Source organism: Pholcus phalangioides, unplaced genomic scaffold, assembly GCF_987345545.1.
Source record: "Pholcus phalangioides strain wild (caught in Gottingen) unplaced genomic scaffold, Ppha-v1.0 ptg000007l_1, whole genome shotgun sequence".
In the NCBI taxonomy this organism is placed as follows: Eukaryota; Metazoa; Arthropoda; class Arachnida; order Araneae; family Pholcidae; genus Pholcus; species Pholcus phalangioides.
In genome coordinates, this window is record NW_028301600.1 from 29,335,993 (window position 1) to 29,361,398 (window position 25,406).

General features: G+C 35.8%; 1 protein-coding gene across 4 annotated transcripts in view; it reads right to left on the reverse strand.

Moving 5' to 3' along the window:
• Window positions 1-18,895, reverse strand: part of LOC149085148 (silk gland factor 1-like) — a 171,448-nt gene extending 152,553 nt beyond the window's left edge. Inside the window, exon 1 of one of the 4 annotated variants that reach the window (XR_016192799.1) lies at window positions 557-9,831. Coding sequence is in view for 1 of the 4 variants with exons in the window: in XM_089232993.1 (XP_089089119.1) it covers window positions 17,104-18,564 (1,461 nt within the window). In the remaining 3 variants the exon portion in view is untranslated. The other 3 variants (XR_016192801.1, XR_016192800.1, XM_089232993.1) reach the window with 3 other exon arrangements.
• Window positions 18,896-25,406: the final 6,511 nt, after the last annotated feature.

The following is a 25,406-nucleotide window of genomic DNA, read 5'->3' on the forward strand; positions in this document are numbered from 1 at the left end:
ATTTGCTGGCCTGCCTCTCATATGCACGGGATAAATACTGTATAAATTACCTTCGAACAGTGGTTGTTGTTGTAGAATCAGTGCCGAAAACTTCTATAGTGGAATGAACATTTTTTTTCACTGAAAACATATCTGTTTTCATCACACACATGACACAAGCTTGATAAATTCACCACAAATTTCGCGATGGTCGGATGTAACAGCAATTCCATGTGAAGACATTTCATTTTTCAATATATTCACAACTTGGCACTTGGTGTTATCATCTTTACAGTCTAAACCCGGCAGCAAAGCAATAATAATAATGATAATAAACCCCTCACCTGTTTATGTTGGAAAGATACCTTTGGTTTTTCTCACAATATAAAGTTTCAATCATATTACACTTCAGCTCATGCATTACTGTTACAGTAAAATATTCATACGAGAATATAATTCGCGGAACAATTTATATTTTCAGTAATAAATGCATGCATTGTGGGAAATATAATGACATAAAATACTTGGGGGGAAATATACATAAAACAAGTCAATGATACATTCAAATTCAACAAACCTGAATTTGGGGTCTGTCTCTCGTGCTTCACATGGAAATACACTGAATCATCAAACGAATCAAAATAATATTCATGCTGTGCCAACAAAGAAGCCGAGTTTCTAGCAGTGAATCCAGACAAAACCAGTGGCGAATGCAACAGTGAATTTTATACAAGAACATAAAGTGGAGTCAGTAAATAGTAAAAAAAAATTCTATTCAATTTTAACCTAAAAATTGATTTTTGTAGAATATCCACTTTATTTGGATATTAGCCTTATTAGTTGATTCCAGCTGCCGATTTTATTTTATCTTTTCTTTATTATTGTTATTTGTGCTTTGACATCATACGCTTAGAACATATTAGGCTTATTAGTTAACGAGCTTCGTCCAAAAAATAATAATAACTTTGAAGCTTAAATCTATGATTTAAGAGTTCCATGTGCATACAGCTGCTGCTACTGCTCTCTTTATTAAAGAATCCGTTTGACTTACGTCACTACACGAAACGTGGTTAAATCTAATGCCTCAAGACCTTGTATCGTATTTTTTCTATACTTTTCCTTTACCTTTCACGTGAAAATACATGAATTGTACAATATGAAATTTATAATAAAAAAAAATTAACTCAAAAATCTTAAAAATCAATTTTTGTCAGTAATACTGCGAGAAACACGGGCTTCTTAATAAACTGGTTTCCTACATAATTTAAAATTTTTTTAGTATGTTTGTGTGTCCGTGAAATATTCCCTGAATATTTAAAAGTTTGATGTGAGTATGGTTTAGTGCCTTTGACATGATTGTGTTCAAAACTCAAGTACTATCCAAATATTCGTCCACATGCTATGCCGTAATAACACAGCAGCAATAAAGAAGATCAACAGAAAAAAACAAGGTATTTCTCCCATCAAACACACATTATAAAAATAATTAATTTTTTTTTCATTCAAATTCATATACTGTACTTCAATTCGTATCTCTCACAATACTAAAATTTGAATACTTTTTTTTTTACTTTCACGTATTTATAATTACATTTTTTTTACAATATTTACACAACACTGTACATTTTCCTTCTGCCGTAGACGATGGTTGTACAAAAACATAACTTTATATAAAGCTATTATTTACATTATTTATATAAATGTGCTTATACCACACACACACATATATATATTATACTATTATTATTATTTTCCTTTTTTTTTTGCATAAAGACATCAGTTGTTTAGAAATTTTCATTGCACGTCCCGTCCGTAAGCAATGCTACATACAATGTGCATGAAAAATGTGGTCCTCGAATATACATTTTTATTATTATTATTTTAGTTTGAAAAGAATTTTAAGTATTTATCAATTTATATCAAGCAATTTTTTATTATTGTTTCTGAATTTTTTTTTTAGATTATTTTTAAATATAAGCATTGCTCACGGAATCGTGGCGTACATATTACAGAACTGAAACATGTTTGAAGGAAACAGAATGAATAAATAAACAAATATTTCAAGGTACTCATTCACACAGCTGCCATACGAGAAACAAAAATTTTACATGTAAATCATCCTATTACTTAACAGCAATAAAGCATCATGTTTAATCGAAAAAAAGAGACAAAAAAAAATCAGATTAACTGATTTTAAATGATTTCATTTTGAAGAAATATTAAACTACACACACAGATCATTTAAAACCATTCCAGCGAATAAAAATGGTGATTAAAAAACCATAAATGCACTAAAAAAATAAATAAATGCTAATAAAGAGTTGTTAATTGTTACGAAACACAAAACGAATCAATAATATAATATTGGCGCTTGATTCATCTCAAAAAAATAAATGAATATTGAATGAAGATCTCGAGGATTCCGACGTTGAAAATATAATTACGATTTCTGTGGAAATTTATACGCATCTCGTGTGCAAAAAAGTGCTAACTTGATAAATGCATTAAAAAACGGAACCAGTTTAGCATTAAATTAAATATATATACATATATGTATATTTGAAACAATCGACAAGGAAATGAATAACACATCTTAGAACATAACTTTAGGTTTCGTAATTTGTTTCGTCTTTTATTTCATTTAGAATTCAACATTAGCGATAGGTTTTCGTTTGAACATGGTTTTTGGTACTTGAGGTAAAAAAAATTAATTTCATGAATATCATGCTTTTTTAAAAATAAAAAAAGAAAATCATTTCAACTTGAAAATATTAATATACTTTATGTCGACATATCGGAAAAATGTAATTAATTTCTATTTTTTTCTAAATAAAAATTATTATGTTGTGTGCGAATTAAATATTTTATTAAAAATGTTTGGGGTGGTTTAATTAAATCATGTAACAAGTGCGGGATGTGTGTACAAAATATAGCCAATTTAAATTTTATCTTTTGTTAGAATTACAGAATTATATTCCGTGCTATTTATACGCAGTTCCGCGCAAATCGCTGGAAAGTTCAGTAATATAAGATACATGTAGAATTTGAAGAATGTGTGAAGTTGATTAACATGGTGATTAAGTGAACGAATTAACGAACGAACGTTGTTCAAGGTGATCTTGTATAAAAGACTGAATTGAATAATATTAATCTTGAAGTGGATTGGAAAAGGCTACGGACCACTTAAAAATATAAATTATATTTTAAGATGTATCAAATGGTTTGTCTGGTTGCCTTGAGAAGCTGCGAAGTGAAATTATTTTTGATAATGTATACAACTGATGATATACAGTGGGTTGAGCTCGTTCCCACTTATAACGCTTTCCCGCTTAGAACGACTCATTTTCGTGGTCCCAGCTGTTACTATATTACTCATTTTGATTTCCCGTTTGAAGTACTTTCCCACTTACAACATTTTTTCATGACAGTTTTTATTTTAAAAACGTTATAAGTGGGATCCACTGTAGTAAAACCTCAATTATCCGAGGTAATGGAAGGAAGAGTATCACGGATAATCAAAAACCACGGTTAAACAACCAGGAATGAAAAACGAGTTGTGACATAGCAGTAATCACAAAAATATTGTGAATAAAATGGATATGATACGGTAAAGGTTATAAATTGGTGGTTGTGCATACTCGCCAACGTTTTGGTAAGTTTGATAAATTTATCACTTTTATCGGCCATTATGCATAACACCTAAGTGTCGTTGGTAAATTTGATTAAATGGTAAAAATATCACTGTTACCGGTGTGATTGATTATATATAATACCCCCAAAAGTACATGGTTAATTCGATAAATACTTAGATTTATCGCTTTTACCGGTGACTCTAGTGTAATATAGGAAAATCGAAGAACTTGTTAACTGAAAGTTCGTTATATCGGGGTAAATCTTAAAATTTGTTAAATAGGAGTTCGTTATATCAGAATTCACCAAATAAGGGTTAATTACAGGAGCAAAAATTGAACATAATTTCATGCCGTCTGGCATGATAGCGTTAATTCGGGCATATTCGGAAAAATTCGTTAAATCAGGGTTCATTATATCCATTTCAGACTCTGGCTCACAAAAACGGTCATCTAAATCACGGCAATGGGACCGATTTATTATAACCAACATGAAATGGAGATTATGCATAATAACCGGCAAATTTGATGAATTTAGTACGAATTTTCATGTTTACCAACGACGTTTGTGTATTATGCATAATCACCGCTAAAACTGATATTTTTATTAGCATTTATCAAATTTACCAACGACGCTTGGGTATTATACATAATCACCGGCACTAGTGATAAATTAAGGGAAATTTATCCAACTTTCCGAAATGGTCGGCGATTATGCATAGTAACTGGTTTGTTGCGCATAACAACAGGATTTATCATATTTACTGTAACATATGCACTATTTATGCATTTTGCTCGTTTGAAATTAAACTTGAAAACTACTCATGTCATTCATACCAAGCAATCACAATTTAAATTAAAGAGAGTAAAATGCACACAAAAAATTATTTATACAATTATGTAGCATTACTACAACTTGGGCCTAATTTCCGCACGACAAATGGATCATTGGTCTGGGACCGCCATAACTTAAACCAGTGATTTTCAAACTTTTGTCACCCGTGGCTTCCTTGCCATATTCATGGTTCATTCACGGTTCCCAGAATAGCTTAGTACAGTGCTTCTCAACCTTTCTGAACCCAAGGACCAGTAAAATGTCTGAAACAAAACGACTGACCACAAACTTACAACATGATGGTGATCATATTTTACGGGACTGTCAGAACGGCCAGAGTTTTGGCTGTTTAATAAAGTTGTCCCGTTTTTTTTCAACGAGGCTTATTTGAATGTGTATTTTATTTGAATATGTTATTAATGCTTACCAAACTCGTGAATGATGATAATTTGAATAGCTTATAAATTACGTTATGATATTTATGAATACACGGCTATTTCTAGTAGTCCTTCATTTCCTAAGCATTTGTCATTTTTCAACAATTTTAGCAACAATTATCCATTTTACCGACTTATGGCAACGTTTTTGGTGACAATTGACGATGTCCTGTATTTTGACGTGGTTAAGACCCCAGCTTCTCGCATAATACTTAATGAAACAGGGTCGAGTAGGCAGGCCTATCGTCATGACAAATTTATTTTTTCGAGAAATACATATAGTTTGTTTACTGTGATTTGCAGCAGCCCTTTTTTTCAGCAATTTTTTTTTTCAATAATTAGTGATATCCCGAATTTAAGGTAGGAATTTCACGCATTTTCGTATATCAGATATGGTGACACCACGTATGAAGCTGCAATTTTTATTTGAACCCATATGGATATTGCTGGTATCAATTACACCAATTTAACAATTTTACAATTGATATTTGGAAGTAAGTTTTCAAGTCTGCCTGCGGACTATCATCATTTAGGACCACCTCTGGTCCGCGGACCATAGGTTGAGAGATTTTTGCTTAGTAGATATTTTCATACTTATAAAAGAACCACTTCAAAGTATAAATAGGCGTGCAATTCAATATTTCCAGTTCGTCGCGACGTCCCTGACAAAAGTTGGCGACGCTCCTAAAACCCACGACGCACACTTTGAGAAACATTGACGTGAACAATAGCCTGTTTATTCACTAAGTAAAGATCTTTGATCGACCCAGGTCAAGGGGTTCTAAAAATCCGCTTTTCACAGACCTTTCAAATCGAAGGTCCTGACTACAAGCAGGGCCGCAACTAGATGCTGTCAGCCGAGGCAAGCACATATTTTTGCGCCTCCTTTTAATGTTGAAGGAGAGGTTAAAGGATGAAATTTGAGCCTCTCTGGTCCTGCGCCCGGGGCACATCCGCACGTTCCCCCCCCCCCCACTAGTTGCGACCTTGACTACAAGTAAAGCGAAAAAAAAAATTGGATTTTGTAGACGTTTTTTGATCCAAACTGCTTTTTTATTTTGCTTCACGTTCTTTTTCCGTTATTAAAAGATTCCTTTTCAAGCGAAACAAGTTTGAATAATTCAAATACAGTGAAATCTCGATATAATGATATTCTGCGTACCAAACGAAATGTCGTTGTAAAGGGATTATCGTTACATAGAGAGGGATCGTCATTATCAAATATAACGAAATTTCTTCTGCTGTTGATATCTTACCTAAATCTGCGCTTTTAGTATCATCAGAAAGTGTATTTTGAACATTTATTTGTGTCAAAAATTATAATTGATTAGTTAATTAATAAAATTCAGTTAGATGCGGGTGTTTCACCCTGTAAAGGAGTTTATCGTATTATACTTTTTCGCCTTACACAGAAAGTAGTAACGGCTGCATATCCGTTAACACTTTCGGAGGCAGCTGCTGCAAAAGGCCGGTACCATTATACCGGGTGATTCCAACCTATTCATCGGTGATAAACGAGCCCAAGTGGATCATGAAACCCAGTTGTGTTCATCGCAACTTGTATTCATTTTTAGCTAGCGATTCTACTCGGTTAAATGGAACTATTTTTTACAGATGGTGTGTTGGGTAACGTGGGATAAAATAAGTATTATCTAAATTGGGCCAGATTAGCTCTTCAAGATGAAAAGTTTAATAAGATAAAAGAGGAAAGGTGTCTAGAAATAATGTGCGCCCCGTTCTCCGTGGGGGCCCACCTTGACTGTTTTGGAGCAGAATTGGAAGATTGCATTTGTGACGCCTGTAAATAGACTATGACACCACTGCATCTTCAACTACAACAACAAACGATGAAATTTTCAATTTTTAATTGTCATCTACTCATTAAATCGTGTTTTTGATCGATTCAAATTAGTTTTCTTCTCATTTTGAACAGCCTATTCCATATTACCTAACGAAAATGATTTTTAAATGCCTTTTTTTTTTCTTAGACGTAATATTTATTTTTAAATACGGTACATGTGTCAGTGCAAAGACAAGAATACAAATTCTATAGAAATGCAAAAAAGTTTCAGGTTTTTCTATATCATGTTTGAAATTGGAATAATCGAAAAAATAAAAGTAGTATCCCATACTACCCGAATGTACTATATCCTATTCGTTGAATAACTATAGATTTACTCTTGCACGAGAATTCGCACTTCCATTCAATTTTTCACTTTTCATTAGATTTTAGAGTCCACTTTACACGACGGAAATAGACGACTAAAAGCCGCAATGTATTTCGCATTTAATGCTTACAGAGAAGGTTTCTAGAGCTATAGACGCTTCATATAACACAAGTAACAGACAGACTTCCCTGCTCGGCCCATTCATTTGAAGAACAATCGTCAAAGGTCTAATGACTTCATCGTTCCATGCTGCGATACAAGGTCGATGTAAAGCCGATTCGCAATCAATGGAGCATGCGACGATTAACGCCTTTGCAGACTTAATTACATTCTTTTGCTTCCAACAAGTGAAAGCAAGTTCATTTACATTAACGCTCAATATACATCTTACTATAATGGAGAAAAAAAGTAAAATAAATAATAAAAATAGTTTTTCTTTCTTCTGCTCTTTGAGCCATCATTTTTATATATCACTCAAGAATTTCTCCCACGTGTATAAAGACTTACATAATGACATCATATTTGTTGGCCTTGATACCAATGATCTATTGATTTATAGACATTAAATAAATTCCCACGTTAATTTATTACAAAACTTGGTTCATAACGCTTTATACGAAAAGCTATACTAAAGCATGGCTTTTTCGATAAAACGTTTTCGTAGGTTGATAGAAATCAAAAAACTGCTATTGGAATTATATAAAACCAATTTATTAATGATTTATGGAAATCTTAATTTATTGAGGATTATATATGTTATGAGACGTAATTTATTGATGACTATGGAGCATGTCATCAATAATTGGTAACTCGATTTATAATGAAAAATGACTGATTTTATGGGGAAAATAGTTATTATTATTGTGGGGGGGGGGAGGATTTTCAACAGCGTATCATTTCGATGGCCCAGTTCAAAAGGTAGCAACTCAAAATTCTATGTTTTGAGATGTCTGCATTTTAAATATTCATTTTGTATGGAACTGAATAGAAATCTTTCTCAACTCAGATTTAATTACAGTAGGGAGCGTATAAGCAAAGTTGGGAGTTGTAGCTGTTTTGCAATATGATAGAGGTATTTTTCACCGTTCTTCATGTGACGTGCTTGACTCAAAAATACAATTTTCTGAGTTGTTACGGTTTTGATCTGGGCCGTCGATTTGTTCACTTCCAGAGTCTTAAAATTTGGTGTAGAAATGCTTCCATGTTCCAATGTTCCGGCAACACGTCCATTTTTTCCTCACAAGCCTCAGTTATAATGGGATTGGCCTACTGTTTGATATTACAACGGGTACAGCCAGCATTTTTCAGCTGGGAACTGAGAAACTTACAACTTTATATTTGACATGGACTTTTTTGAAAAATGCGATTTATGACGAACGTAACTATGAGCTGTTTTTCTAAAGTAAATTATTATGTTTTAATAGAATTGGAGCTCTCCCTAATCGGAATGTATAACCTAATAGCCTACGTTAAGTTCTATATTTCCGGTATTCTAAATTTGAAAAGCTTATAAAATTAAGCCAATATTTATGTTTTAAAGTACAAATTTAATGCATGGAAAATATATTTCTAAAATTCAATGTTAACTTGAAATCAAATTTTACATGTATGAATCAATTATGAATATTTTAAACAGCAAATTCGAAAAGCACGTCTTTTTTTAATAGTCATGGATTAATATCATTAAAATCAAATTACCATTGAAAATCGTTTCCTAACAGTAAATAAATCATTCATTATTTTGTGGGTCAAACTAAAACTCAACATATTCCAAGCCACTTCCCGTACGAAAAAGACGTTACCCGAGACACCGATGTTAACGGGAAACGTTAAGCCGGTCGCTGAGAAGGATGTTCGGCGGCTAATTTTCAATCTACTTCAACTGACAACAAAGTCAATGGGGACGTCCAACAGGATCTCTCACCCTAAATACATTATCAGAGAGATTGCCTCTCTTATTTTTCAAATATCCTGTTTTTTTTCCTATTGAATGCTAATTGCTCAGGATATCCTACAAAAAATTATCAGAAACCGAAACTACTTGATCGGAATTTCAACCGCCGTATATTAACTCAAATAAAAGCTATTTCTTCTACGTTACGAATATTGAGGCTATTTTCTTCGTGTATGTGGCTAAAAGGTTTGCTAGCGGAAATAGAAACAATTACAAACATAATTAGCAATTTGTAATACAGTGAAACCTTGCTACGACGATACTTGATATAAATCCCTCTACAACGATTTTTGTTCGAAATTGTCTATAGTCCAACGCTAAATTCTTCTCGATGCAACGATATCATTTGCTTCGACAAATTCCTCTATAACGATACTTTTTTGAGGATGCGAAGAAACTTCGATATAACAATAGGCCTACTCTTTGAACCAAGAAAAATATCGTTGTATCTGGAGGTAGCATTATCATCAGGCACCACCAAATTTATGCTGTTGTTGGCATCTCTTCTGAATTATCGTTGGTGGTACGACCATAAAATGCATGTGTAAGGATTTCTTTCCACCACAAATAGTCGTAACTAATTAATAAAATTCAAATATATATATATAGTTGTCTCACACTGTAAAAGGGTTCACCACATAACACTTTTGTGTGCGACACAGAAAGTAGCTTCACGGCAACTTCGTATACATTTTCGGAAGGTAGATAGTGCAAAATACCGATGTAATTAAACACCCACAAAAGAACGAACACTGATGCGGAACTTAAAAATATATTGAAGGTAATTTTGAGTGAAATATAAATAATATCGTTATGGCGTTTTTAAAATATTGCCAAAAATATCTTTATAAAAAAGTTTATCGTAGTAAAGCATATCGTTGTATCGAGAGGAGTTTAACATGACCAGTGTTTCACAATCTACGCTCCGAGGACCAAAGGTGGTCCGCAGGCAGACTTGATAAAATTATTCAATCGTTGTAATCGATATTCATAATATCCATATGGGTTCAAATAAAATTATACCTTCATATTTAGGTTCACCATACATCATCTAGGAGAATGCAGGAAATTGCGATCCTAAATACGGGATATCACTAAATTTTACAAAAAAAAATGCATTTCATCGCTTTAAATGCGATTTGCTAATTACTGCTGAAATTACAGAAGGTTTGGAAATTAAGGGCTGCTACAATTACTGTAAACAAAAATGTATTTCACGAAAAAAATATTCAAATGATATGATGACCATATTTCATTGAGAAAAATGAAATTCGGTAAACTGGGATGTTAAATACGATGTTAAATCCATAAAATACGGGACATCACAAATTGCCATAAAAACATTGTCAGGAGTAGGTATAATCACCAATCGTAGTTATAAACTTATTTTATTAGATTATTTTATTTCATCATGTATTGAATATTGTTTCTAGTTTTTGTAATTGCATTTTGAATTGGGGGTTGCTGTATTTTAGAAATATATGACATCCATATTTGTTATGAACATTTTGTCTGTTGTGACCTTGTATTTTTTTGTACTTGTATTTATTTGTATAAAACTCCAAAAAATTGCGGATAAAACATTAAACCTGATGAATATGTGAGATGAATATTGATAATTTTTGCCGTAATTATCATAATATAGTTTATATTATGAAAACGGTGTGTGTGTGTGTGTGTGCATTCACGCTAGTAAATGTTACCAATTCAAATAAGTATTGTTGAAAAACATGACAAATGTATAAAATAAATCTTAAAGACGGAAATTACAGGAATGTCCAGTAATACGGGACGCAAGTGGCCCGTCAAATTGTTCCGGACATTTTACTGGTCCTTGTTTTCGGAAAGGTTGAGCATTAGGCTATAGGCAACTCCAAACAAGATTTGGAAATATATCGTTGTAGAGGGATTTATCATCATATCGAGTATCGTTGTAGCGAAGTTTAAATGTGTGTGTATTTCAAAATCGTTACAATAATATTTTTATATTTCACACAAAATCACATTCAATGTATTTAAAAATTCCTCTCACCGGTGTTAGTTCTTTCGAGGCTGTTTAATAATCAGTATTTTGTATTATCTACCCTCCGAAAGTAATAACGGAGTTGGGTGAAGTTATGTTCTGCATAGTAGTCAATAGTGTTGTACAGGAAACTATTTTACAGGATGTAACAACTAACTGAATTTCATTAACCAACTAATCAATTAGAATTTTTTTGTGGTGAATAAACACTTATAAAAGCATTTTATCGTGGTACTAACAACGCCGATTCAAAAGAGATGCCAACAACAGCATAAATTTCTTGGTCTACACTGTTATATCAAAATTTTACGGTATAATTAGAGATGCTGGTGAATTTATGGCAGCCGGATGAATTATAATACCATGTAAGACTGATTAAGTATGGTTTCAATCATGATATTATCTATTCCTATGGGATTCAAGTTGCCGAACTTTATTTATTATTGAAAAGATCGCGGTACGGCAAATACAAAGGGTCTTAGTAGTTATACCGTAAATTATAAAGTTCGTTCACTGCAGATTACGGCGCATTATTCTTACGTCGAATGGTGCATAAAATAGAAAAAATTGAAATTTATAGCATAGAAAAACATATTGTGGTTCTATCTACATAAATAACCTAAATGTTCAGATCAAAACGGCTTTGTAATGTTCATCTACTTTCCATGAAATGCGAATCTTTTAATTGCTTATCATTCTCTTTAAAAAGGCTACTGCTTGAGAGTTTTCTTATATTGATTATTAATTTATTTCTTATTTAAAGATACGGTGAAATCTTGCTACAACGATACTCGATATAACGGTAAATCTCTCTGAAACTATTTTTTTTTTTCAAATCTTGTTTGGGATTGCCTTTAGTCTAATGTTAGACTTCTGCCGACACAACGATACTCTTTACTGCGATGAATTCCTTCCTCCATTACGATAGTTTTGAAGAGATTTTAGAATAGCTCAACGACATCTGATTATATTTCGCTGAAAATAGAGCTTTCAATCTATTTTTAAATTTCCAACCAGTTTTTTTTTCTTCCGAAGGCGTATAATAACGTCGGTATTTTGCGCAACGTGCCCTAAAGTGTTAGTGAAGTTACTATGAATATAATTTTTGAGTAGCACAACAAAAGTGTAATGCATTAAACTACTTTACAGGGACAAAACATCTAACTGAATTTTATTAATTAACTAATTATTTATATTCTTTTTTGCTGCGAATAAATACGTACAAGTGCATTTTCTAGCGGTACTAATAATGCCAACTTAGAAGTGATGCCAAGAACAGCATAAACTCGGTATCGCAAGATGATAATGTTACCTTTCGATATAACGATAATTCCTCTACAACGATATTTTTTTCTTGATCCGCAGAGTACCGTTATATCGAGGTTTTACTGTAGCAGGTAGGCCTACTTCCTCGCACAGATGGTTACTAAAGCTTGGCGAATATATTTATTGTATAGGATCAGGTTTTGTAGCATTTCTATCCAACAAATATGACCCCTCATGTGAAGAAGAAAGCAAACAAAAAAATGAGTTTTGGCTCTACTCGTGTCCCTTTGCTCTTAAATGATAAGAAACAGCGTTATCATACCGCGACAGTGGAACTCTAATACAGATGGAAGGCCACTATCACCTTTTGGTCTTTTGGAACCTCCTGAGAATTTCAACACCGAGATAAAGCATCGAAAACAAGGCAGAAGTGGACTCAACCTCCTGCCCCTTAGACCCCATGATAGTCATTTTCCCGAGAAAGGTCTTTTTTATTTCATTGTAGCGGTTGCCGCTTACTATCAGCAGCCTACGTTGTAGATCTGGGAATTTTTACGAGTTTGAATCATGCGAGATTAGTTACATAGAAGACTATCACAAGGAATTTTGTGCATCTCGAAGCAGGATTGAATACACATTTCAGATTTTTAATCGAAAGTCAGGTCTCTCTCACACACATCTTGTAGTATAGTTTAATTAAAAAGATAATCTCGGATCGTTTTATATGCAATGCAGATTAAGAACCCTTGAAGTCGAATTTACAAAAATGACTTAAAAAAATATTTCATTCAATTTCAAATAAGATACCAAAAATTTCGTGTCAATCGGTTAGTTTGTTTTTGCATAATAAAAGAAAGAAATAATGAATTATAGTGCAAACGTATACAAAAGTTAAAAACACTTTTTGAACGCGATTTTTCTCACAGATTGCATTTTTTGAGCTCATTCATAAGATTAAAAAAAAACTACCGTCAAAAAAATTCTGAAATTTTGCAAAATGTTTATTCGACATGTGTTAGTAAAGTGGAAATTGGATTTAGCAATTGACTAATGGGAAATATTTAAAAAAAAAAAAAAAATTGAATTTAGATTTTTTTTAAATTGTATATTTTTTCAAACTTTAAAAGTTCATAAAATTCTTAGATATCCAAGTTTGAATCTTATTTTACTAACACGTGTTGATTAACTTTTCTGCACTTTCAGAATTTTTGGGGCAGTAGTTTTTTTTAATCTTGCGGGTGAGCTCGAAACTGCAATTTGCGAAAATCGGGTTCAATGTTTTTGCTTGTATACGTTTGCACTATAATTTATTATTTCTTTTATTAGAAAAGAAAAAATTAACTGAATTGACACGAAATTTTTGATGTGTTATTTGCGATTGAATGAAATATTTTTTGGAGTAATTTTTGAAAACTCAACTTAAAAAAGGGTCGTGATACTCCTTAATTTGTCTTCATTGTTCTTCACCTTAAAACCGATTTTGAATGGTTAAAACATCTATACTATTCGGAATTTGAACTCAATCGATCACAACAAGTTTGAAAATTTCCATGTTGAAGAAATATTTCCATATCATAACAATATTAAGGTGCATGAACGGAAGTAGGAAACTTTCTCTTTCATCAATTTTACGTTATACAAGAAAAACTCAAATAACCGATAATCGGCAACTTAGACCATTAGATTGCAAATAACCGTACGGATACGTTCAAGAACAAAATATGGAAAAAAAAGATAAATATGGAAAAAACAACAAATAGTTTTATCTATTGGAAACAAGGGATAACGAATTTTTTTTATGAATGGGTACATTCTCTCGTTCATATCTTTCTTGAGAAGATTTGTTTATTTTATAGTTCAATCTATTTTTATTTTCTCACTTTAATTTCTCAGCATATTTTCCAGGGAGTCTACTCTTCTGATTCACAAATCGAATAAAAATGCACTCTATGTGTGAACACGAGTTTAAATTAATTTTAAAGGAAGAGGATTGTTTTTTACTTATTTTTTTTGAAAAAAATAACATTTTTTTCTGCAGTATATTGTCTGTTATTTTCTGATATGTTACTTTGGAAAAATTCGCATAATTGAATGTGATGTCCAGTTATTTCTTTATTGATATCTTGAAAAAACAATGATGGATCTGCACCTACATAAAGCATAGTGTTTCACCACATGATGACCCATTTGACATCGCGATTGTTTTTCTGAGATATCTGAGTGCAGTATGGATATGTAGATGCAGTCGAATCCCGTTATAACGAACTTCAAGAGACCGGAGCAATCACTTCGTTATAGCGATTTCATTGTAAAGGAATTTCAGATTTTTACATTGTTCCTATGTAAACTTATTTGGGGATTAGAAAAGTTTTTGTTACAGCGAGATTTTTTTTTCGATATAACGGTATTCGTTAAAACGTGAATCGACTGTGTTTAGAAGGGGCTGTAATCTGTAAGTTTAAATTTAATCAGCCCATGAATGTTTAAGACCCAAAGATATCTCGTACTTGTTGCTAATACAATGTTATAAGCAAAATAAAGAATAGTAATATTAGATATTTGGAGCGCGGTAGCCCAGGTCGATAAGATACTCGCCTGAAGTACCAGAGGATGTTTAGAGGTGTCGCGAGTTCGATACACGGTTCGTCCTTGTCAGAAAACTTTCCTGACACGGTAGTATCACAAAAACGGCGACATGACCGCAGAAACAATTGCTACCGCAGGGAGTCCCCCATCGAGGGGTTAGTGCACCAACCTCTCGGCGTGTATAAAAAACAACCCTACCGTTCGGAATCGGCAATAAATTGTAGGTTCCGGTCTAATTAGCCCTCGTGTGCAGAAAATGACCGGGGGGCGACAAAAATGATCAAAAATGATTCGATTTTTCAACTTTAAACTTTTTTTCCCATATTCAATTTGAAATTTTTTGATTCAGTATGACAAGTTCTCGCTATGTAAATGGGACAATTGAATGGCAAAAATGTTCACTTATACCATTATGTGAATAGTTGATAGTGACCTACCGGTAGCCATGGCCCCCCCACATCCTGGAGAGGGCCCCCGGTCATACTTTTCACGGGCCCCTTCTGTAGTTAATTTATAGCGTGAAAAAGCAAAAAATGATAACTGCCCGGGCCCCAGGGCTAGAGCCCTGTCAGCCGCCCTCCCCTTTGTGGGGCCCATACCGGTAGCAGTGGGGTTTAAAACTACCCTCAAGCGCTCGACGGGCTAGGTTCGAAAATATCTCGACTATGATTCTATTTCTGACGCTGTTAGCAATCCACTTTAAACTTTACTTTCATGTTCAATTAGCTTATTTATGTGTATTGAATTAGCACTTTTCATCCTGTAGTCCGCGGACCACCCGATAGTCCATGAGTAACCTTGTAAAGGGTCCACGGAATCATTTCAATTTATTAAATGAAAGTGTAATTTATTAGCCTACTTCAATTTTTTATGATGTTCGAGTTTATAAAACACAATATATTTTGGATTTTATGGGGAAGCTGCGAGGAAATTGACCTACACTAAAGGGTGTCCGCGATATCTAAAAGGTTGAGAAGTACTGTATTAAATTATGACTATGCGATTAAATGAACTACTAAAAAAGAATAACTTTTCCGAAATAATTTCAGATTGAAAGGTGATTAATGATATTAATTAAAAGAACAATTTTCATGGTAATTTCAAAAGGGCAAAAAGTTATTGTACTCTCCATAATGGATGCTCGAATTCCGGTTTTAGACATGAGTAGCTTTTCTGGAATAATTTTCAAACGATAAATTGTACGATGAAATCATCGTAGTTAGACTATCGGTAATAAAATGCTGAAATTTATCAGTTAAAATGCTTGTTAAATACCATAATTAATCTTTGATGAATATGGAAATGATATTCAGATATCAATCACCAAAGTAGTAGCCTACTGAAAGTACCTGTTCCAATGAATAAATAGTTACGTTATGAATGGTAAGTAAGACTGAAAAATAAATATTTTGATTTAAATATATCAAATATTAGAAAGAAGGGGGAAATTAAAAATAAAATTTAACAATACTTGTATTTAAATTAAGTATCACTTATGGATTAAATTCTAAGGCACAAAATATTTCAGTAAATGGATTTTTGAGCTTGATAAAATTCGTAGGAAACTTTACTTGATTATACATATATTGTAGTACTTTTAAGAATAATCTTGTTGTCTACATATAGAGCAAAATTTAATATACTTTTCTCATTTTGTAAAAAGATATTTATAGTATTTATATTAGCGATGGATTGAAGATTGGTCACAAATACAAAAATGCTAGGGAGTATAGACCAGTTAAGAAGTTTATCTTAAATCAAATATTCAAATTCTTGAACCAGTTTTTTTACGTTAAAATAATTTAAAAATAATAATCTGTAATTTGCGAAAGATAATTTTTCGTATGATTAAATGTCTACTAAATACCTTATTTGCCGAGGTATAAGACGCAAATTTTGTCTGGTATAACAGAATGTGTCTTAACGCAGTTATTAATCAATTAATTGACTTAAACGTTTGTACAAAAAATAAGGTCGTGCGTCGAATACATAGGTAAATATGGTGTTTAAAAAATTGCCCGAGCTTAATTTTTGCCTCATGTGTGATTCGCGAAAAAGGTTTTTCACTATCGGAAACCTCTAATATAAAAATAGGATGATTTTTAAGACATGAAAAAAGCAGTGGAGAAACAAAATGAAAATAAAATCTCATGCACTCATTCCATTCATTCATTCAGAATTTGATTAAATGCACTCATCGGATGACGCAAGTCTATTTGATATTACCTACATGCCAGGAGCGGTTGACTGATGGACAGAGTAGACTGGTGCGTGATAATATGAAGAAGGATCGTTGGATAATGTATGCTGTCCTCCAGGACCCACTGGAGATACAGGAGCATACGCTCCGTATTGGACCATATCATAAAGTTTCATATCAGCTTTGTTCTCGCTGGCGATGATGTTGTTGATAGAAAACGGGTGATTCGAAGGATTGAAGTGAGGATCTGTCTTTAGCTGGCCAGTGCCAAGCATGCCAGAGTGAAGAACAGCAGCTTCGCTCAGGGACCTGGGATGCAGTGCCGCGAGCTGATGTTCCAAGGCTGAAGGATGGTGTCCCATACCGACAGCTTGTCCATTAATTGGGGGACTGCAACATGACGGATCTTCGGCTTTACATGCGTCCACCAGGTGAGAAGTAGGTGGGTGAGGCGTGTGGGGACCCATTTGGTGAGCGTACGCTTGTGGATTCATCGGATGCGGACTACCGTTTGGAGTCCCACGTTGTCCTTGTACGTGATGATGTTGAAGATGGTGTTGTTGCTGTTGATGAGGATGCTGGTGAGGGGACATGCGACTGCTGTGGTCACTACTTCCGCTGCCTTTTCCAGATGGAGAACTGCTTCCATTGCTGTTCTGTTGTGAGCTTTTGTTTGCTTGCCTTATAGCTTCTTTTTTTTCGCACTTAAACCTTTTTTGACGACGTAGATAGCAGCCATTTTCAAACATGTTACCGGAATCCGGGTGAAGTGTCCAAAAGCTGCCCTTTCCGGGTTTATCTGGAGTCCTGGGAACTTTCACAAAACAGTCATTGAAGCTGAGACTATGGCGAATTGAATTTTGCCACCGCTGCTGATTCTGTCGGTAATAAGGGAACAGGTCCATGATGAATTGATAGATTTCACTGAGCGTGAGCATCTTGCTTGGGCTATTCTGTATAGCCATGGTTATTAGAGAAATATAGGAATAGGGAGGTTTAGCATGAGAATAACTTCGACGATAGGTCTTGTCGGCTCGTGCCCGCTGGAGGGCGGCCGTAGCGGCACTGGTGCCACCATCAACACCGTGCGTTCCAAAATCCCTACTAGCCGCCGCAACTAATGGTGCGTTCATGGTGCCTAATCCTGTCATGGAGCCCATACACGCCGGAGAAGTCATGCCGTTCATTCCTTGATTCAAAGAGTTCATGCCGCCCAAAGGTGTCATAGCAGTCATCGTCGGTGACATGCACGCGCTAGCCGATCCACCAACTCCCATGGTCATGCCAGCAGGCGAGCCCATTCCGCCCATTGCCGAAGCAGACATCATATTCGTTCCAAAACTCTGAGGAGAATAGTTCATTCCTGCCATGCTCATAGAAGATGCAGTTGCACTGTTCATACTGTAACTATTACTCATGGCACTCATGGGCTGCATCGTGCCCATGCTGCAGCTCGAGTCCGCATAGCCTTTGTGACTCAACATCATGATGTGGCACTTTTGACAACTACGAAGAATCTAATCCTTTAATGTGGAGGAAAATTGTCCAATTTTAGTGCTTCACGAAACAAACTTGGCACGATAAATTAAATATCATGATAAAAATTTTTCTTTTCTTCCTACTGTTTTTCACCATATAAAATAAGAAAAATTGGAAATCGAAAAACGAAGAAATTATTGGCACACACTGTCAACGCGCGGGCCTGAATCGAGACCACGTGCCTTGACCAATATGCACAGTAAACACTCAAACGATGGAGGGAGAGTGACTTTGCTCCCAGTCCTAGATAATAGCACTCACTCTCCTGCTAGCTCTGGCTGATCTCACAGCTTCGAGTGCCGCTGCCTTCGGTAAACAACACAACCGCACACAGAGCCAAGTAACCCCGCGACTCGACGGATACGCCCACCATGCAAATCAGATCCGCCCGCTGGTTCGGCCCCGCCCACTAAGGAGGTGTTTGATGTGACGTCAAGCTGACGCACCCAATGGAAGGCGGTCTTGTGTTACGCCTTGGTCGCGTCCGGGGCGGGACTGAATGGTACCGAAGCTCGTCTTCGGGCATCCGAGAGCAAGCCGAGCACTACCTTTAAATAGAGAGCGTTGCTTTCGCCCTAATTATCGGCTTGTTATGCTTGCAGTCGGAAGTCAATACAATGCGCCGCTTTTATTGACTTTGCGAAAGGGGGGTCTCCAATTGAATTGAGAAAGAGATGTATAGAGAAAAGAGCTATATATTGATATTAGAAAATTAAGGTCGGCGGAAATGGGAGCTTTTAACTAAACGCTCCTTGTGCAAAACGCTAAACGATTTGAGGTAGCAGTGAAATTTTGTGCGCCGGGTAATAGTCCCAATGATTCCGCTTATTTATTTATCGCTTGTCATTCTTCTCCACTTTCCCCAAACTTTTTTTTAGTAAAAACTTAGAAAAAGTTTCAAAAAGAGAAAATTTCTCAAAAAAATTTTTTTATATAAATTTTTCGTTGTTAAATATATTCATATGATATTTTTAGTTATTGTTTATCTTTTTTTTTTCTTCGACTTTCATTTTATTTTTATAAATTAAGTATAATAAAAAATAATTTAATAGTCATAAAAATACAGTAGAACTTAGTTGATTCGAATTTTGGGTAATTCGAACTTTTACGAACTTCCCTGGAAAGTTTTGTATCTAATTTAATATCAAAATTTCGTGTTTAATTCGAACTTTTTTTCGAATTTTTTTGGATAATTTGAAGTTGAAGGAGAAAAATTATGATTTTTGTATGGAAATATTCTACAAGAAGCCAGACTGCTTTTCTCGATCAAGTTGTTTAATAACAGAAAGTTTAAAAATCTGTTTTTCTCTAGGCCTACTCTTTTTTTCATAATCTAATGCCCATTCTAACATTGTTCAACGGGAGTGCATCGATACTGTGTACCACTTAATATCGATTGCGGTATGCTTTTAAACCTATAAGATCAAGGTGTACCATTCAAATCTAAATCTTTTTGTCGTCTTTGAGGCCGGCATTATACTATAAAAGTTTTAGAAAGGTTCTTTTATAAAACTTGAAAAGCGCAACCTATAAGGTTTATTAGTTTTTTTTTTCAAGTTTTTTCAAACTGCATTTACGAAACTTTTATAGTGTAATAACGGCCTAAGAGTATGGAAAGTAAAGATTTGTAATACGTTAGTGAAATGTATTTCCTTGATAGCCTAACGCAGGGATTACAATGTAAAAGTTTGATAAAATATCTTTTACAAAACTTGGAGAAAAAAAAACCAACCATGCTTGTTGGCTACGTTTGCTCGAATGTAACCAATACGCTGGTCTCATTTTTCAAGTTTTGTGAAATGATAACTTTTCTAATGTAATTATAGTTCATTCTCAGCCTAAGAATGTTAAGCAAAATTTGGGAAACAGTTTCATAACGGATGATCTCTTGAACCGTTTCTGTAAATCAGGCTTTGAATATGGTCAAGAAATTCTACAGTGATTCTGATTCTAGAACAGTGGAATAATGTAGCAGCTAAGATCAATTATTATAATTAATGAATTGTTAAAATTAGGGAAACAGTTTCGTAACTGATGATGAAATTTTAATGATTAATAATAATATAATCCTATGTGGATTTTGATGATTTAGTTGCAATTTGTAGTCATTTTACAGATCCAGGATAGATTAATTGGATAACTCGAATTTTTTTCCAATGACTTCGGACTTAATATACAATAAACAGTGATTTTAATTGTTAAATAATTTTTAATAGACATTTAATGCATTTTTAATGGTCAGAAGGAGAAATTAGAACAGTAATTTATATTATTTAATTTTACTAGATAATGAATTTAATTTAATGATATTATAATTACTTTGTTTTTATATTATTGATTTGTTTGTTGTCTATTGCTTGGATACTTATGTCGAAGAAGTTAAGAAAACTTTTCTCTAAATAGATTCAAACATTTTCTGTCGATTGTTGGATATGTTACTGCCAAAGTCCGAAGTGCGGCCGATTCGCGACGAAGCCAGCCACTTCGCGAATTGGCCAAGAGTTTTGGCTTAAGTCCGAATTGCAGAAATAATGCTGACTTTGGCTGGCTGTTTCGCGAAGTGGCCGGTGATCACTGGCTAAAGTTCGATGTGCTGATGTAAGACGGCATGATGGGAGCCAAATCCATTTTTTTAATCGCCAACGTGTGATACATGTCTATATGCAGCAGCAGTATAGGATTAGCTCCATGTGACGAGAGGAAAAAAAAAAGAGAAATACTATAAAAATATTTATATAAACATAGTTTTTCTACCTAATCCCGAATCATGTCTTTTGTTATCGGACTTTGGCCAAAGATCACCCGCCACTTTGCGAACTGGCCGAGTCAATGTTTAACGAAATTGGCCAATTCGCGAAGTGGCCGGCCCCGTTGCGAATTTGCCAATTTCGGCACACACACACACACACATTTGGCAGTAACAAATACATAGCAGTATAGAAATCACATTGGAAATTACGGAAAAGCAATGTATTATTTTTACTCTTTAGAAAATTTCAAAGTGTACGATGAAATATTTTTCTGGTGTAGGAAGTAGGCACAAAATTGTGCTTTTGTCCATGGCCTCCACAAGGATGATGTGGATAGGGCTCCAGCATGGAGGCCCGGAACGATTCTTTTTTTCCCCCACACTATAAATTCACTATAGAAAGGCCCGTGAATAATCTGGCCTGGGTGCCCGCGAATGGTGGTCCCCCAGCCCCAGGACTGGGGACCATTCATAGTAGTGGGGGCCAAAGAGGTTATAGCACCATGGGAAAAGGGTGGCAAAATTTGTGTAGCCCGCAGGCGGCAAGACCATAAATCCAGCTCTGCGTACGTTCGATGTAAATTAATGACATACACAAAAAAATGCATTTCATGCATTAAAAAAAAATCCCAAAGTTATCTTTTGGATTTTTTTTTTTGTTGTTGAAACGAAAAACCTGTTGCCTACCTTAGCTAGGGCTCTGCTAGAATATCTGCTATAGAAAATATTCAGAAATTAAGTAGCTTCAATAAGTCTGATTTCAATGTTCAGTGTCTCTCAGAACAATAAAAATTGACTTGGGCAAGCTATTAATATAAAATTTAACACATCATTTTTTATGAACTTTTCTGAATTTTACGAAACACCCTAGCTTACCAGGAGCGTATTTACAGGGGACTTAGTGGGCTATAGCCCAGGGCGTCAAATTTGGAGGCCCGGCAAATTTGAGGAATGAGTGGTCAAGTTAAATAAGAATGGGGGGGGGGGGGGAAGAGGGCAACAAATTTTTTTAGGTCACCGGAGGTAAAACCATATTCTAGTCTCTGACTAGAGAGAGAGGAACCAGGTCAGTGAGCGACCGAAAGAGTGATCAAGAACGTATGCAAGCATGTGAGCGACCAAAACGGTGTGCTAGCATGTGAGCGATCAGAAAAGCGTGCAAGTATGTGAGCGACCGAAACAGTATGCCAGCTTGTGAGTGATGAAAAGGGTGACCTGCACATTGGCGTACGCAAAGGGGGGTTTTGGTGTTCTAACCCCCCTCAAGTGAAGATTATAGTGTTATTTTGCTGGGAAAAACGTTAACCCCCCCCCCCCGAGAAGAAAAAAAATTGAACCCTCCCCCCCACTGAGAAAATTCTGCGTACGCCTGCCTATGGACCTGCATATAGAGGGACCAGATCACTAAGTGACCAAAAATGGGACTTGAAGAGTGTTTAAGAATAGGAGTGACCAAAAAGAGAGAGAGAGAGCGTGTAAGCATATAGGAATGGCCTAGGGAGGGTGTGATCATGAGAGACAAAAATAGTGACCTAGAGAGTGAGGATCCAAGTCAGTGAACGACCAAAACAATGATCAAGAACATATGAAAGCATGTGGTTGAAGGATAGAGTGACCTAGAGCGTATGTAAGCATATGAGCGACCGAAATAGTCTGCAAGAGTGTGAATAATCATAAGAGTGACTAAAAGTGACAAAAGAGTGAGTATGAACAGGCAAGTGAGTGGACAAAAAAGTAACCTAGAGTGACTGTATGCGCATGGAATCGAAAAAGAGAGCGACTTAGAGCAGTAGTTCTTAACCCTTGTAAGCCCATTGCCCGGTTGATTTCTTTTTCATGCTTGGAAAGCCCTGCCACGCATACGATTTATGGGAAATAAATGGGTAAAAATGAAACAATGAGACTCACGGCCCGGTTTGTTTGACGTCAGGACCAGGCGGATGAAAAACACTGACTTGTGTAAGCATGGAAATGAACTAGAGAGCGAGGAACCAGGCCAGCAATGAATGACCAAAAGAGTGACAGAAAATAATGACCAAGAAGGTGTTCAAGCATGATAGTGACCAAAAGAGTGACTTAGATGGTGAGGGATATTTACAGGGGCCAGGCCAAGGGGGCTATAGCCCAGGGTGATTAATTTTAAGAACCATAAATCCGCCTCTGTAGCCTACTGTACAGTATAGCCTGTCACTTCGGACACCTCCCTAAATTGGACAGTTACGAATGAAACCAGTCATAATCCTATCTTGTATATATCACACACAAAACACGTTCACAATACTCTATATCTTGGACACCTCTCTATCTTGGACATCGGACACCCTATGGGTTCTTATCTTGGACAGGTGCAGCTTATTGTTTGCTGATTATGTGGGAGGGTAGGTTTCCCCCTGTCTCTCAATGAGTAAACGAAAGCATGGTTCTCATGGCTCCAGCTCGGGGTCCCGGAACGATTCCAATCCTTTTTTTTTTGTTTTCCCACACTGTAAATTCACTATAACAGGGCCCGTGAAAATCTGACCTGGGGCCCACCAAAGACCCCAGTGGGAGCCAGGTCTTTTCTGTGGTTTCCAACTTCAAGGCGCGAATGCGAGCCGATCTCCCCGTTAAAAAGTCTCGCCACAGAGAGCAACAGGCCTACAACGTTACAAATATCCAATCATTACACTTCACTCACAATTTGAAGTATAGATGACAGCACTGAAATATCAAACACAACGCTAGCTACACACTCAGACAGTTAGGTACACTCACTTTGTCTCAGACTCTTCCACGAAGATGGTCTGGAAGAGATCTCGGCAACGGGATAAGTCCGGTAGCAGAGCCCCTGGCGTTCATTCATTCAGTGGGAGCCAGGAACGAAAGTTTGTCAAGTTGGCATCGAAAAGAAAAAAGAAGTTATTCACTGTTTGGTGACTGGGCAGTGGGTGTAATCAGCAGACACAATTGAAACTGTTTGGATTACAACGTAAAATAGAATGGGCATTTTCAACCATCGATAGAACAAAACAGTGCCTTTTTCCCCTATTTTTTTCTTAAGCGTTAATTTTATATGAATAAAAAATTTAGCTGCTATTACACTCAAAAATACATATTTAATTAATGCATTTGAATTATTTCATTGTAAAATATTGTTAGTACACTAGTGTGCAAAATTAAGAGAATTTGCACATTTGTTGTGTCTATTTTCACAAAAAGTACTGAAACAAAGGTACCGAATATAATGCCACCGAAGAAGTAAGCAAATATTCAGTGTCGAATACGTAAGCGTACATGTGCGTGTGAGCGGTGCCGTGACCACGGAGGGGATGATAAGGGCACGATTCGTGTGCTCGTACTCCTCGGTGACATTCGCTGTGCTTCTCGCAAGAGTTTGGTAAATTTTATAAGCTATCAGGTAAAATGGGTAGCCACAAACGTATGGATGACGGAATGAGATGGAGAATCGTCAGTAGATCGGAGGCAGGGCAATCACAAGTGCAGGTGGCTACAGAGCTCGATGTTACGCCCAGCGTCGCCTGCAATTTGTGGAAACAATTTCAGGACACTGGATCCCTATCGATAAGACCTGGACAAGGTCGTCGAAGAGCCACGGCGACCAATGAGGATCGTTATTTGGCACTTTCAGCGCGGCGCCACGGGACTGCTACAGCATCACAGCTCTCACGTGAGCTGCATGCTGCCACTGGAACTCGAGTTTCACGGTGTACTGTTGCCCGAAGGCTTCGTGAGAGAGGGCTTTATGCCAGAAGACCCGCTGTTTGCGTCTCGCTAACTACACCACACAAGAGAGCGCGTTTAGCATGGTGCAGACATCAGCCTTGGATCAGACTTCAGTGGAGCACCGTGCTCTTCACAGATGAGTCGAGATTCAGCCTGGACACTGATTCTCGACGTACACTCATCTGGAGAGAGCCTGGTACCCGATATCATCCCTCCCACATCAGGGACATGGACCACTATGGTGGTGGAGGAGTCATGGCCTGGGCAGGCATCATGTTGGACGGCCGCACACCCCTCCATGTGTTTGGCAGAGGGTCC